Genomic DNA, 14,190 nt, shown 5'->3' with positions numbered 1-14,190 from the left:
TGTTTTGCTGAGAAAATTTTAAGAAATCACGTGGCAATGTGTTATTATTATTACAAGATGACTGATCACTATTATGTCTTCTTTCACTTCTCAATTTCCCTCAGAGCAACCCACCCAGACTACACCCAGACTATAGGCTCTGGAGGGTGGGGACCATGTCTGGGTTGTTTACTGAGGCATTTCATAATTTGGCACATAGAGACCAATAATACTCCTTTGAATGAAGAAATTAATAATTATCATTGCGTGATATTGTGATTACATCATTTCCTCCCAATTTCCAAACTCCTAATAGAATAGAGAATAGATCAAGTGTAGCAATTCGTTTCGAAGCAAAGACAACGCATGGTGGCGCTGCAGGCTAAGGCTTCAAAAAAAGGGAAAGGAAAAAGCCCATGAAATGCTACCAGCTACTTCAGACCTCTTTCAGCCTAAGAGGAAAGCCTGTTAGCAGAGCACGGACCAGTGTCTCCGGAGAATGCTATTCTCCTACATTTCCGGACAGGTTACCAACGGACAGATCGATCACTGCCTCTGTCCCATCGCCCCCTGAAGTAGCTCTGACTCCGGTTCCTTGAAAGGGGCGTGTACAGAAGTAAAGATGGAGCCTGCAGGGGAGCGCTTTCCTGAACAAAGGCAAGTCCTGATTCTCCTTCTTTTACTGGAAGTGACTCTGGCAGGCTGGGAACCCCGTCGCTATTCTGTGATGGAGGAAACAGAGAGAGGTTCTTTTGTGGCCAACCTGGCCAATGACCTAGGGCTGGGAGTTGGGGAGCTAGCCGAGCGGGGAGCCCGGGTAGTTTCTGAGGATAACGAACAAGGCTTGCAGATTGATCTGCAGACCGGGCAGTTGATATTAAATGAGAAGCTGGACCGGGAGAAGCTGTGTGGCCCTACCGAGCCCTGTATAATGCATTTCCAAGTGTTACTGAAAAAACCTTTGGAAGTATTTCGAGCTGAACTACTAGTGACAGACATAAACGATCATTCTCCTGAGTTTCCTGAAAGAGAAATGACCCTGAAAATCCCAGAAACTAGCTCCCTTGGGACTGTGTTTCCTCTGAAAAAAGCTCGGGACTTGGACGTGGGCAGCAATAATGTTCAAAACTACAATATTTCTCCCAATTCTCATTTCCATGTTTCCACTCGCACCCGAGGGGATGGCAGGAAATACCCAGAGCTGGTGCTGGACACAGAACTGGATCGCGAGGAGCAGGCCGAGCTCAGATTAACCTTGACAGCTGTGGACGGTGGCTCTCCACCCCGATCTGGCACCGTCCAGATCCTCATCTTGGTCTTGGACGTTAATGACAATGCCCCGGAATTTGTGCAGGCGTTCTACGAGGTGCAGGTCCCAGAGAACAGCCCAATAGGCTTCCTAGTTGTCAAGGTCTCTGCTAGGGATTTAGACACTGGGACAAATGGAGAGATATCATACTCCCTTTATTACAGCTCTCAGGAGATAAACAAACCTTTTGAGCTAAGCAGCCTTTCAGGAGAAATTCGACTAATTGAAAAACTAGATTTTGAGACAATGTCTTCGTATGATCTAGAGATAGAGGCATCTGATGGGGGGGGACTTTCTGGAAAATGCTCTGTCTCTGTTAAGGTGCTGGATGTTAACGATAACTTCCCGGAACTAAGTATTTCATCACTTACCAGCCCTATTCCCGAGAATTCTCCAGAGACAGAAGTGGCCCTGTTTAGGATTAGAGACCGAGACTCTGGGGAAAATGGAAAAATGATTTGCTCAATTCAGGATGATGTTCCTTTTAAGCTAAAACCTTCTGTTGAGAATTTCTACAGGCTGGTAACAGAAGGGGCGCTGGACAGAGAGACCAGAGCCGAGTACAATATCACCATCACCATTACAGACTTGGGGACCCCCAGGCTGAAAACCGAGCAGAGCATAACCGTGCTGGTCTCCGACGTCAATGACAACGCCCCCGCCTTCACCCAAACCTCCTACACCCTGTTCGTCCGCGAGAACAACAGCCCCGCCCTGCACATCGGCAGCGTCAGCGCCACAGACAGAGACTCAGGCACCAACGCCCAGGTCACCTACTCGCTGCTGCCGCCCCAGGACCCGCACCTGCCCCTCGCCTCCCTGGTCTCCATCAACGCGGACAATGGCCACCTGTTCGCCCTCAGGTCGCTGGACTACGAGGCCCTGCAGGCGTTCGAGTTCCACGTGGGCGTCACAGACCGCGGCTCCCCGGCGCTGAGCAGCGAGGCGCTGGTGCGCGTGCTGGTGCTGGACGCCAACGACAACTCGCCCTTCGTGCTGTACCCGCTGCAGAACGGCTCCGCGCCCTGCACCGAACTGGTGCCCCGGGGGGCCGAGCCGGGCTACCTGGTGACCAAGGTGGTGGCGGTGGACGGCGACTCGGGCCAGAACGCCTGGCTGTCGTACCAGCTGCTCAAGGCCACGGAGCCCGGGCTGTTCGGCGTGTGGGCGCACAATGGCGAGGTGCGCACCGCCAGGCTGCTGAGCGAGCGCGACGCGGCCAAGCACAGGCTGGTGGTGCTGGTCAAGGACAATGGCGAGCCTCCGCGCTCGGCCACCGCCACGCTGCACGTGCTCCTGGTGGACGGCTTCTCCCAGCCCTACCTGCCGCTCCCGGAAGCGGCCCCGGCCCAGGCCCAGGCCGACTCGCTCACCGTCTACCTGGTGGTGGCGTTGGCCTCGGTGTCGTCTCTCTTCCTCTTCTCGGTGCTCCTGTTCGTGGCGGTGCGGCTGTGCAGGAGGAGCAGGGCGGCCTCGGTGGATCGCTGCTCGGTGCCCGAGGGCTCCTTTCCAGGGCATCTGGTGGACGTCAGCGGCACCGGGACCCTGTCCCAGAGCTACCAGTACAAGGTGTGTCTGACGGGAGGCTCTGAAACTAATGATTTCAAGTTCTTGAAGCCTATATTCCCCAATATTGTGAGCCAGGACTCTAGGAGGAAATCAGAATTTCTAGAATAATGTAGGTATCTGAAGCTTTCCTACCGTCTGTTAATTTTGTCTTCCTCACTTTTCACCTTAGTTTTTTTTTTTAACCCTTTAGTAATCTTGAATTCTACTTTTTTTAAAATTTCTCCTGTTGCCTTTAATAATGTTACTCATTTCCTTGCCCTGGTTGTTAGACAGTTTTCAAATTATTATATTATTATAAATATTTTTTATCAGGAAAGTTCATATTTTTGAATAAATTAATAGTATTCATTCCTGAAGGGTAATATGAAAGTTAACCCCATCTAATAAACATAACTCTAATTCTGAAAGTACCTTTCACACTATATGACACTTCATAAGAATGTATGATTTTTGAAGTCATATTTTAAGGTTTTTTTTATAGTTTTTCTTCTTCACACAGCTCTGACTTTTTGACAAAAGTTTGGGGTGTAATCATTTCATATTTATCCATGTGTAATTTCTTCCAAGCTTCATATTTGGAGTTTTGTTTTTTCCAATAAGGAGCAACATGGATAATTTTAAGCTACTCTTTTCAAGGTCACACTTGTTAGCATTAGATTTTCATTCTAAAACACATATGTCATCTCATAAAAATATATCTGCATAATGTATTCTTTCTCATGTAAATTAACATAGAAAAGACTAATGGGTTCTTCCTTATCTCTATCTAATGTTATGATCCTATCGGGGGGACTGGACAGGCTTTTTAATACCCAGATTTACTGTGTTTAAGGTGTTCCTATAAGGCCAATAGACACTAGGACCAATTAATGCATCTCCCGCAATTTCCTCTTTCCACAGCAGGAAAATCTTAACTGAGTTCCAAATTCTGGGCTTAGAGGAGCTTCTGATGATACAGTATGCCAACATCTACTTGTCTTTGGATAGTGACATTGTTCTGATTCGTAAGGAATTTGAAAGAAAATACATTGTAGAATTAATATTAGTTAACCAAATAAAATTTATTAAAGGATATGTTGGTGAAGGAGTTGAATTATTTGAGGAAAAAACATCTGCTGTCTCGTCAGGACTTTTCTGTCTCCAGGAGCTTCTCAACTTTGCAGATACTCTAGAATGGTATTGCATGCAAAATAATGACCACCAAGATGTTCCTGCCCTAATCCCCAGAACCTATGAATATGTTATACTGCAAAGAAATTAAGGTTCAAACAGAATTAAGGTTGCCAATCAGCTAAACTTAAAATAGGGAGACTCTCCTAGATAATCTGCGTGGGTCTATTTCAATCAGTGGAAAGGCCATAAAAGCAGAATTGAGTCTTCCCTGAGATGAAAAAGAAATTTCGTTTAAGGACAACAGCTTCAGCTTATGCCCCAGAGTTCCAGCCTGCCCCTCCTAACTGCTTGCTGTACAGATTTTGGACTTGTCTAGCCGCGTTTCACAACTGAATAAGTCACTTCCTTGCAATAAATTGATTACTATACATCTCCTGCTGCCTGTTTCTCTGGCTGAACTCTAACTAACACAGATTTTGATACCTGGAAGTGGGGTGCTACTGTAATAAACACTTAAAATGTGCAGGTGGCTTCTGAATTGGACAGTGGGCAGAGACTGGAAGAACTTTGACAGGCATGACAGAAAAAGCCTCGCTTGCTTTGGACAGAGTGTTAGCAGAAATATGGTTAACAAATCTGCTAGTAAGGACTCAGAATGAAGCGAGGAGCATGGTGGAGAAACATGTTGCCTTAGAGAATACCTACTTTAAATAGATTGCAAGTAGAAATATGGATATTAAAGTCTCTGCTGGTGAGGGTGCAGAAATGAGGAAAATATTATTGGAAATTGAAGAAAAGGGAATCCTTTTATATGGTGGGAGAAAAATTAGCTGAATTGTATCCTGAAGTTTTGTAGAAAGAACTTGTAAGCAATGAACTTGGGAGATTTCGCTGAGTTTTTCAGGCAAAGGGTTGAATGCACAGCCTGTTTTTTTTCTTGCTGCTTATAGTAAAATGTGAGAGGGAAAAGAATGAGAGGAATTCGATTGAGAGAAGAACTGTGAAGCAAAAAGGAACCCAGACTTGATGGTTGGGGACATTCTCACCCTATTCAGACTGCAACAGATGTTAAAATCAGGAGATTCACTGCTAAGGATGCATGTTCTGGAGAGAAAGCCACAGACATATTAGGACAACCTTTTACTAGTGCCTTGAAAGAATCAGGTAGTCAATCATACAGAAGGCTCTTTGAAGAGACTGGGTACATGATATGGATATCTTCAGCCACATCAGCAGAAGCCAGGAATAGAGACATAATTACTCAGGAAATAACTTCAAAGGACTCTCTTGTTTAATAAATTGAATCCCTGTGAAATGCACAGGAAATAAAGTTATTAAGAATGTTTAATCAGCAGAAACACTGCCAGCTTGAATTGAAAGGGATAGAGAGAACTAATTAAAGGAGGATGTGGTACCCCCCTCCCCAAATTCTGTAAGCAAGAAATAGACTGATAAAACTGCTTAGCTAAAAACATGTGCCAATTCAAATGAAAAAGGAAGAATAGTTCAGAGGATGGAGCTTGAAGTCCAGAGAGTACGGCTCTCAAACTACAGAGGATTTGTCAGTCCCAAGCCTTGAAAGCAGGAGTTTCCCTGGATGTATTGCCACATTCATTGGTGCAGGTGATTTTTTTTTTACTTTTACTTTTACTTTTACTTTTTTACACAGTATTCAGACTAGGTTCCAAGTTGTCTACTTAAGATGTATGAGACATTTGTCAGAGAAGTAGTGAGGTAGGAGATCAGCAGGACTTATTTCCCTGTCAGAACAGGACAAAATGAAGAAATTTACAGGAACCAGCAGGTGGTGCACAATTGAAGTTAAAAACCCTGCAGGAAGTAGCAGGTGGTGCTGAAGGCAACCTCTAATTGCCTCACTGCTCATTAGCATAAGAGATTCCCACCAGCCCCATGACAATTTACAAATATCATGGCAACCCAGAAGTTACCGCCCTTTTCCATGGCAACAACCTAGAAGTTACTGCCCCTTTTTCTAGAAAGTTCTGAATAACCAGCTCCTCAATTTGCATTAACTCACCTCTTAATTAGCATATAAGTGAAAGTAGGTATAAGTGGGTATAAATACAGTTGCCAACAACCCATAACATAAACTGCTACTGCTAACTCTGGGTGCACTGCAAAGGAGTTAGCCCTACTCAGCAAGGAGCAGTCCCTTTCAATAAAAGATTGCTGTCTTAACAGAACCTGATTGCCCTTGAATTCTTTTATGTGTGGAGCCAAAAATCCTCCCAGGTTAAGCCCTAATTTGGGGCCTTGCCTGTCTTGAATCAGTCATATTGTTTTCCCTGGGGTGTTATCAAGGGACAGTACTCTGAACTACTGCAATTAAATTTATATCATCATTCAGTCATCTCACAATTGGCAAACATATGCAAATAACTGAATTTTCAAAGAAATATTCCTGGCTAGTAGCATCTCCAAAAACTGACTTTGGAGAACAGAATCAGAAAGCGAACTGATAAATGAGAGGCATGCTTTTTAATCTGGACTTAACAGTATCCTGAGCAAGATGACTAAGATGTTTATGCAGCAATCCAGAATACCCTACCCCCATCACAGGCAATAAGTAGCAAGGCTAAAAATTTTACTTAGTAAAATTGACTAAATATGGATCCTGAAAATATTTATAAGCAGATCAGCAATCCATGTGATTTTGTGGATTATGGCTGTTGGAAGGATAAGTACCAATTCTCCTTTATGTCACGCATTGCACCTAGAACAATTTTGAACATGAGTGACAAGTCGTTGTTTCTTAGTGAATAAAAAAATTAAGGACAGTGAAATAAGTGTTTTGGAAACTAGCAGGATAGAGACTCTCACCAACATAAACAGAGCCATTCATTTTACCTATTTTCTCTTTCAAATTTTGTAGACTTCCTTTGAGATTTCTATAAGTCTCATCTTGCCTTTTATGATGTTAATCTAAGGCCATTGACCTTCTTGCTTTATTTCCCTTCCTTGCTTTTATTTTCTTCCTAAATGGCAATTGGAATACATAGGTAGTTGTGGTCATATGACAGCATTCACAAGGTGGGAGGTACCTTATTCCAACAATTGGAAAGTGGAGGAGAATTTTAATTTCTTCCACAAATGAATTTACATGGGGGCAACAGTTTTCTGAGAAACCCATTAGCTATATTTTTGGTATAATAAAAATAAGCTGCAGTGTCTCTTCACTATCCTCCAAACCACTACTTAAAAGAGCAACATGGAACTTCTATTTCTAGTTTGATTACTGTAAATATGGAAATTATGTATAATTTTAGATAATTTAGTTAATATGACTATTTAAATGTATATAAAATTATCCCTTTTGGCTGATGGCTGAATTTTTAGAAAAGATTTCCTTAAAAGTTGAAAGCTTGGCTGTACTAGCAGAGGTCTCTCTGGATATTTTGAAGTCATAATGGAGTGTTATGAGTTATCTTTAGGATAATCCCCTAAGGGTTTTATAATCTTAGATAAACACTGTGGTGATGTATTTTCTTCACAAAAGAACAAAGGAAACATAAACATAATGAATATTTTTTGTTAATCCAATGCCTATTTCTGTAAAAATGGATTCCTTTCCTATAAAATCAATAGAATATAGGCTCTAACACAGCAAGCTCATTTCATATGTATTTCCAATCTATTAAGGGAGAGGCTTGTGTCTTTTTTCCCAAGCAAAGCCACATAACATTCAATGAGAGTTCACTTTGGTGATGTTTAATGAAAATCTAGCTCAGGTAGAGACCTCACTGGAATACTCCATGAACAGAAATGTAATCTGGGCAAAACCCTGCAGCATTTATCCTGGAAGATGTAATAAAAAATAATCAGAATATTGTCTCTATTGCTGAATCAGTAGCCTGGAAATCACTGCAGAAGTTTTACCTGTGGGAGGCTATGGGAACCCTCTTGTGTCATGTGCTCTCAAATGTGAATGAGCAGGCCAAGAACTAAAGATATTCAAAAGATTTTATATGTCCAAATAGGCAGTTCTGGAAATACCTCAACATTGTTTGGATATTACATTTGACATGAAATAAAAAGGCATATGAAATACTTTGCCCAAGTTCCGTTCCAAGTTCTCTTTCTGACCAGAAATTTTCATCTGACCATTGTTAAAAGTCTGATCCATGCCAGGGAAGTCAGGCATTCCAAATTTTGGCAGACCTAAAGAATGGAGGTTAAAGATATTCCTGAGCATGCTCCTTGAAGGAATCTTGTGTCACTCAACTAGCCTGTCCCTAAATGTTACTCCTCAAATTGTCACTACTGCCATCAACATTCAGAATCATGTTTGAAAAGCGTATGCTCTTCTACATATCTCTTATATTCTGCATTGAAAATGACTTTTAGAAATTCATACTTCATAGTAACAGAAAATATACTAACCAGGAAGATCTTTTGCCAAATTAATACTTCTGTTAGTCTAAATTCTTTTAGTTTTAATCAACAGAAACTCTCAAGATAAAATACAGAATTAGCTCTCAAGATAAAATTAGCTCTCAAGATAAAATACAGAATTTATTGAGAAGATATTAGAGCATATAAAGTAATTTAGGATATGTCTGGAAATAAAACTGATTGAAGGGTAGGGCCATAACAATTAGAAACAAGGACTTGACCATTTTTTCTATCCTGCTGGTTTCATTCCCTTTTGCTGCAGACCAGCTTCCTTCACATGGAGAAAAATGCACTTATATTTCAAGAGCCTAAAAGTTATTTTAAAACTATTATAAGTTGACTCATGCCTTTTCTGGTACCAAGTTTGGAAATACTGGTGGGCTTACATCAATTCTAAACTAGGGCTAGGAAGCAGGAGATTTGTGTTTGTTGGTTTAATAATATGACTGCTCCCATTTGTTTTACAAGAGTCCAATGGGGTGGAGACATATGCACTCCCTGGAAAAGGGGAGGCAAACGTATATCTGCATGTGTCAGTATTCACCAACACCAATGATTTGAAATTAAGGGAATCACAGTTAACCTTTTCTTCATAATTCTTGTATTTTATGTGTCTGCAAATATTAAAGAAATCTTGCTTCACAATCAGGGCAACAGATAGATGGTAGCTCAATTACTTTGAACATCCAGGCATTTGTCTGTGGAATGGTCATAGGTGACAATGGCAGCTCAACATTGATGCTGAATTTCTGTATACTGCTCAGCTCACTAAAGAAAACTGATGCCCAGTAGTAAGGGCAAAGTAGACTATCTGGAGTGGTGGCAATCGAGGGTCGTTCCTCTTAAAATGGGAATTAAAATGAGTGAGGCCTGTGACATCTATTTCTTCATCAAAATCTTCCATAGAACATTCATTTTGGCTAGCACAGTAGCCATTAGCATCTTTTTAAGTGGATTTTTTGTTACACACCTAGATGCTCCCTTAATAATATGTCAAAGGAAGAGATGTAATAGCAAAATTACTTAAATACATGAATTTGTTCTTGGCCTTTCTATGTTTCTGACTGACTGCAGTAATCATTTTCTGACTGGGGCTTTTGATAACTGCATTACTTCTGGTTATCAGCATAGTCACAAAAAAATTAAAAATTCTTGTGAATTCTAGGACTTTCAGAAGTTGGCACCATACTTACAGACCCCATTATGAATATTAATGGCTGGAGAACAGCAAATGTCATTTCCCCTAGGGTATTACCATTAGTACCCAATCATCAGTAGCCCCTGTCACTTGTGGCAATGATGGTCATTTTCAAGATAACATTAATTTGTATATCAAATGAGAGAAGAAAGCTCACTACTACTACTTTGAGATTTGGTCTTTCTCTTACCTTTTCCAAAAAACATATTTGATTAATTCCTGACAAACTTCTTTACGTATAGAAATGCATGTTTTGAAACAGGCCCAGAGATCCCAATGTGTACTACTTCCTTGGTATCTTAATTTACAAATGTTTTATGGGTAAAGTCTAGAATTTAAAGGCATCTCTAAAGGATTAATACTTTTGTCTTTCTTAGACTGATCTGGAATACCTTGAGAAGAGCATTACTTCCATTTATCAGCATAGTCACCAAAAAGTTGAGAAAAACCTATCATGATACATAAATAATGATGCCTCAAACAATTTTAGAAATCTACAGCTACAAATACACAAAACCCCATAGTGGTTTGTGTATTTGTGTGTGTGCATTTGTGCCTGTATATGTGTGTGTCTCTGGTGGGTGGCTTTAGTAGACAGTGGCAATAAAATGCAGAGATAAATACCAGAGTAACATTGCTTTTCCAAAACTTTTCCACATTAAGATTTTTTTTCTTTAATCTATGAATGTATTTAATAAAGTTAGCATTAGCAACATATTGTAGAAGAGTTTATATTTTCAAATGAAAGGAAGTTATGTCTTGCAAATGGAACAATCCCAACATTAGTGAGTTTAGAATTTTCGTGACCTTTTTGGCCTTGAAGGAGCAGCCCAGGAGAAGGAGCTATGAAGTAGACATGGTAAATTTTCCCCCAGTGAGATCAGGAAACAATAAAGTTGACAATAGGATCTGACAGGATGAGGGTGAGGTTAGTGTGGCAGATGTGTGCAAGGGTAGGGTGGTTCCTATCTTTACTTAAAATTTCATATTTTGTTTCTCATGGGTGTTTACATTAAATTTTAATTTTTACAGTATTGCAACAAATAGTATTTATCTCCAAGTTTTGGGATAATGACTTAAAATTTGCATCTGAGTTACTTGCTTCACCCTTGTCCCAGTTGTTGGTTGTTTCCAACTTGCAAGTTCAAATGACCATCAATATGGTAACAGTGATGGGTACAACTGGAATTCGAGCAAAGAAATCTGAAGCAAGTCCTATTCCAAATATGGAGTGGCAGGAGCAACGGTGGAAGAATCCAAAGACATCCAAGCAGATCTCATGAGCTGGAGTCCTGCAGACTGGGAATGGAACAGCACCTGTGTGATCATGATTGTCCAGGAAAAGTGTTTATAAGTTTTTCTTCCAGGAGACATGCAGCCAAGTCAGTGTGCTAATTTTGTTGAGAATTTGTGCATCTATGTTCATGGGAGATGTTGATCTACAATTTTTTTTCCTGTAATATCCTTGTCAGGATTTAGTCTCATCAAATGACTTGGCAATTGTTTCCTCCGCTTCTTATTTTATGAAAGAGTTTATGTAAGATAGTTATTATTTCTACTTTATGTATTTGATAGAATTTACTGCAGAACCCAACCATGAAGGACATTTTTTTGTGGGAAGATTTTGAATTGCACACTCAATTTCTTAGATAAATGTGCTGCAATTCTAATTTTCTGTTTCCTCTTCTGTCAGCAGCTGGCAGCTTGTGTTTTTTAAGCAAATTTGTCTATTTTATCAAAGATGTTGAAGCTATTGTCATGAAGCTATTGATAATATTTCTTTCTCATCTTTCAATATATTTAGAATCTGCAGCGAGGCCCCCACTTCACTATGGATATTGGTAATTTATGTTTTCCCTCCTTTTGTCTTTATTGGTATTTCTGTCAATGTACCAATTTTATTAATTTTGAAAAACAAGCCAGTCATTGGTTTCACTACTTTTCCTATTACTTTCTGTTTTCTTCCTTTTCTCAGAGAAGAAAAGGCTGGAGTGCAGTGATGCAATCATCGCTCACTGTGACATCAAACCCCTAGCCTCAAGAGATCCTCCTAAGGCCAGGCATGGTGGCTCACACCTGTAATCCTAGCACTTTGGGAGGCTGAGGCAGGTGGATCACCTGAGGTCAGGCGTTTGAGATCAGCCTGGCAAACATGGTGAAACCCCATCTCTACTGACAATACAAAAATTAGCCAGGTGTGGTGGTGGGAACCTGTAATACCAGCTACTAGGGAGGCTGAGGCAGGAGAATCACTTGAACCCCCGGGGTCGGAGGTTGCAGTGAGCCAAGATCATGCCACTTCACTCCAGCCTGGGCAAAAGAGCAAAATTCCATCTCTCTCTCTCTCTCAAACACACACACACACACACACACACACACACACACACACACACACACACACAAAAGAGACAGAGAGAGAGAGAGATCTTTCTGCCTCAACCTCCTGAATAGCTAGGAATACAGGTGCATGCCACCAAATCCAGCTAATTATTTTTATTTTTGTAGAGACATTGCCTCACCATGTTGCCTAAGTTGGCCTCAAACTTCTGGGCTTAAGCAATCCTCCCACCTCAACCTTAAAAAATGCTGGGATTACACGTGTGAGCTACATTTTCTAGCCTCCTTTTTGTTTCCTATTTTATGGATTTCTGCTCTTCTGTTTTTATTTCTTTTATTTTATATATTTTGAGTTTAGTTTTCTCTTTTTCTAGCTTCTCTGCAAGCTTAGATAATTGATTCTAAGCTTTTCTTTTCTAACACACTTGAAAATATATAAAAATATAAAGTTATAAATTTCTTCCTATATATTACTTAAGTTGCATTTCATGAACTTGACTAGTTTGTGTTTTTATTACCATTCAGTTTGAACTATTCTTCTTTGATCCATTGCTTGACTTTAATTGTGTTGCTTAATTTCCAACTATCCAAAGGTAAAATTTTTGATATCCAAAATAATTATTTTTTGGTCTGGGAGCATACTGTGTATAATTTCAACCCTTTGAGATTTATGAAGTCATTAAAAATTATTCAGCATGTAAGTTACCATGGTGAGTTCCCCATGTGTACTTGAAAGAAATGTGTAACCTACAGTTGTTGGTTGAGTATTCTGTAAATATCAATTAAATCAAGTCACTTGATAATGTTTTTAGATCTTCTTTACTCTTAACATTGTTTCTACATGTTCCGTCAATTACTAGGAGAAGAGTGTTAAATTCTTCACCTGTGATTGTGAGGTTTTGTTTTTTAATTATACTTTAAGTTATAGGGTACATGTGCACAACATGCAAGTTTGTTACATAGGTATACATGTGCCATGTTGGTTTGCTGCACCCATTAACTCGTCATTTACATTAGATATTTCTCCTAATGCCCCCCCGCCCCCCACCCCATGACAGGCCCCTGTGTGTGATGTTCCCCACCCTGTGTCCAAGTGTTCTCATTGTTCAGTTCCCACCTATGAGTGACAATATGTGGTGTTTGGTTTTCTGTCCTGGTGATAGTTTGCTCAGATTGATGGCTTCCAGCTGCATCCATTTCCCTGCAAGGGACATGAACTCATCCTTTTTTATGGCTGCATAGTCTTCCATGGTGTATATGTGCCAATTTTCTTAATCCGGTCTATCATTGATGGACATTTGGGTTGGTTCCAAGTTTTTGCTATTGTAAATAGTGCTGCAATAAACATACATGTGCATGTGTCTTTATAGTAGCATGATTTATAATCCTTTGGGTATATTCCCAGTAATGGGATCACTGGTTCAAATGGTATTTCTAGTTCTAGATCCTTGAGGAATAGCCACACTGTCTTTTACAATGGTGGAACTAGTTTACACTCCCACTAACAGTATAAAAGCATTCCTATTTCTCCACATCCTCTCCAGCATCTGTTTGTTGTGAATTTTTTATTTATTTTCAGTTCTATCATTTTTTAATCTCATGTACTTTAAAGCTCTGTTATTACATGCACAATGGATAGCTGCTTAATGGAATGACACTCATTATTATAAAATGTCTCATTTAGTCTCTAGTTACTCTGTCTGATATTAATATAGTCAGTCTACATTTCTTATGCTTAAGGTTTGCATGATATATTTTTTCATTCTTTACTTTCAACCTGTATTTATATTTAAAAAGCATCTTTTTAAAACAACATAGCATTAAATCTTGCATTTTATCTAGTGTTAATATGTTTGCTTTTTAATTGGAGAGTTTATTCCATTTATATGTAATGTAATTATTTATAATATGATTGTCTCTATTGCAATTTTATTCATACCCTCCATTTTCATTCCTATGTTCCCCATTTTCTGTTTTCTTTTGAAATCCTTTGTTCCTCATTTTCTGTTTTCTTTTGACTTAAATATTTTTCATATTCCATTTTATATCCTTATTTGAATTTTTAGCTACAACAGTTTCTGGAGTATTTCTTCTAAGGATGACAATATACTGCCTTTTCTTATCATGGTCTACCTTCAATTAGTATTATACTTAAGTTACAATATAAAAAACTTCCAATTATGTAATCTTCATTCTTTTGCCATGACATAGATGGATCAGCACAAGACATAGGACATATATTTGAGAATTCATATGGTGGAAAACCTCTATG

At 39.8% G+C, this 14,190-nt stretch overlaps 1 protein-coding gene across 2 annotated transcripts; it reads left to right on the top strand.

Moving 5' to 3' along the window:
- The first annotated feature begins 494 nt into the window (after positions 1–494).
- On the top strand, positions 495–4,400 carry LOC129486272 (protocadherin beta-15). 2 transcript variants are annotated; one of them, XM_055285930.2, is made up of 2 exons: positions 495–2,857; positions 3,758–4,400. In XM_055285930.2, the coding sequence occupies exons 1-2, from the start codon at positions 602–604 to the stop codon at positions 3,773–3,775; spliced, it is 2,274 nt and encodes a 757-aa protein (XP_055141905.1). In that variant the 5' UTR covers positions 495–601; the 3' UTR covers positions 3,776–4,400. The 2 variants fall into 2 exon arrangements, with proteins under 2 accessions (XP_055141905.1, XP_055141904.1); XM_055285929.2 differs by having other exon boundaries at positions 495–2,966.
- The last annotated feature ends 9,790 nt before the right edge of the window (positions 4,401–14,190 follow it).

This window comes from Symphalangus syndactylus, chromosome 7 (assembly GCF_028878055.3).
Source record: "Symphalangus syndactylus isolate Jambi chromosome 7, NHGRI_mSymSyn1-v2.1_pri, whole genome shotgun sequence".
Classification (NCBI taxonomy): Eukaryota; Metazoa; Chordata; class Mammalia; order Primates; family Hylobatidae; genus Symphalangus; species Symphalangus syndactylus.
The sequence above is the reverse complement of the archived record's forward strand: the minus strand, read 5'-3'. Positions and strand labels throughout refer to the sequence as shown.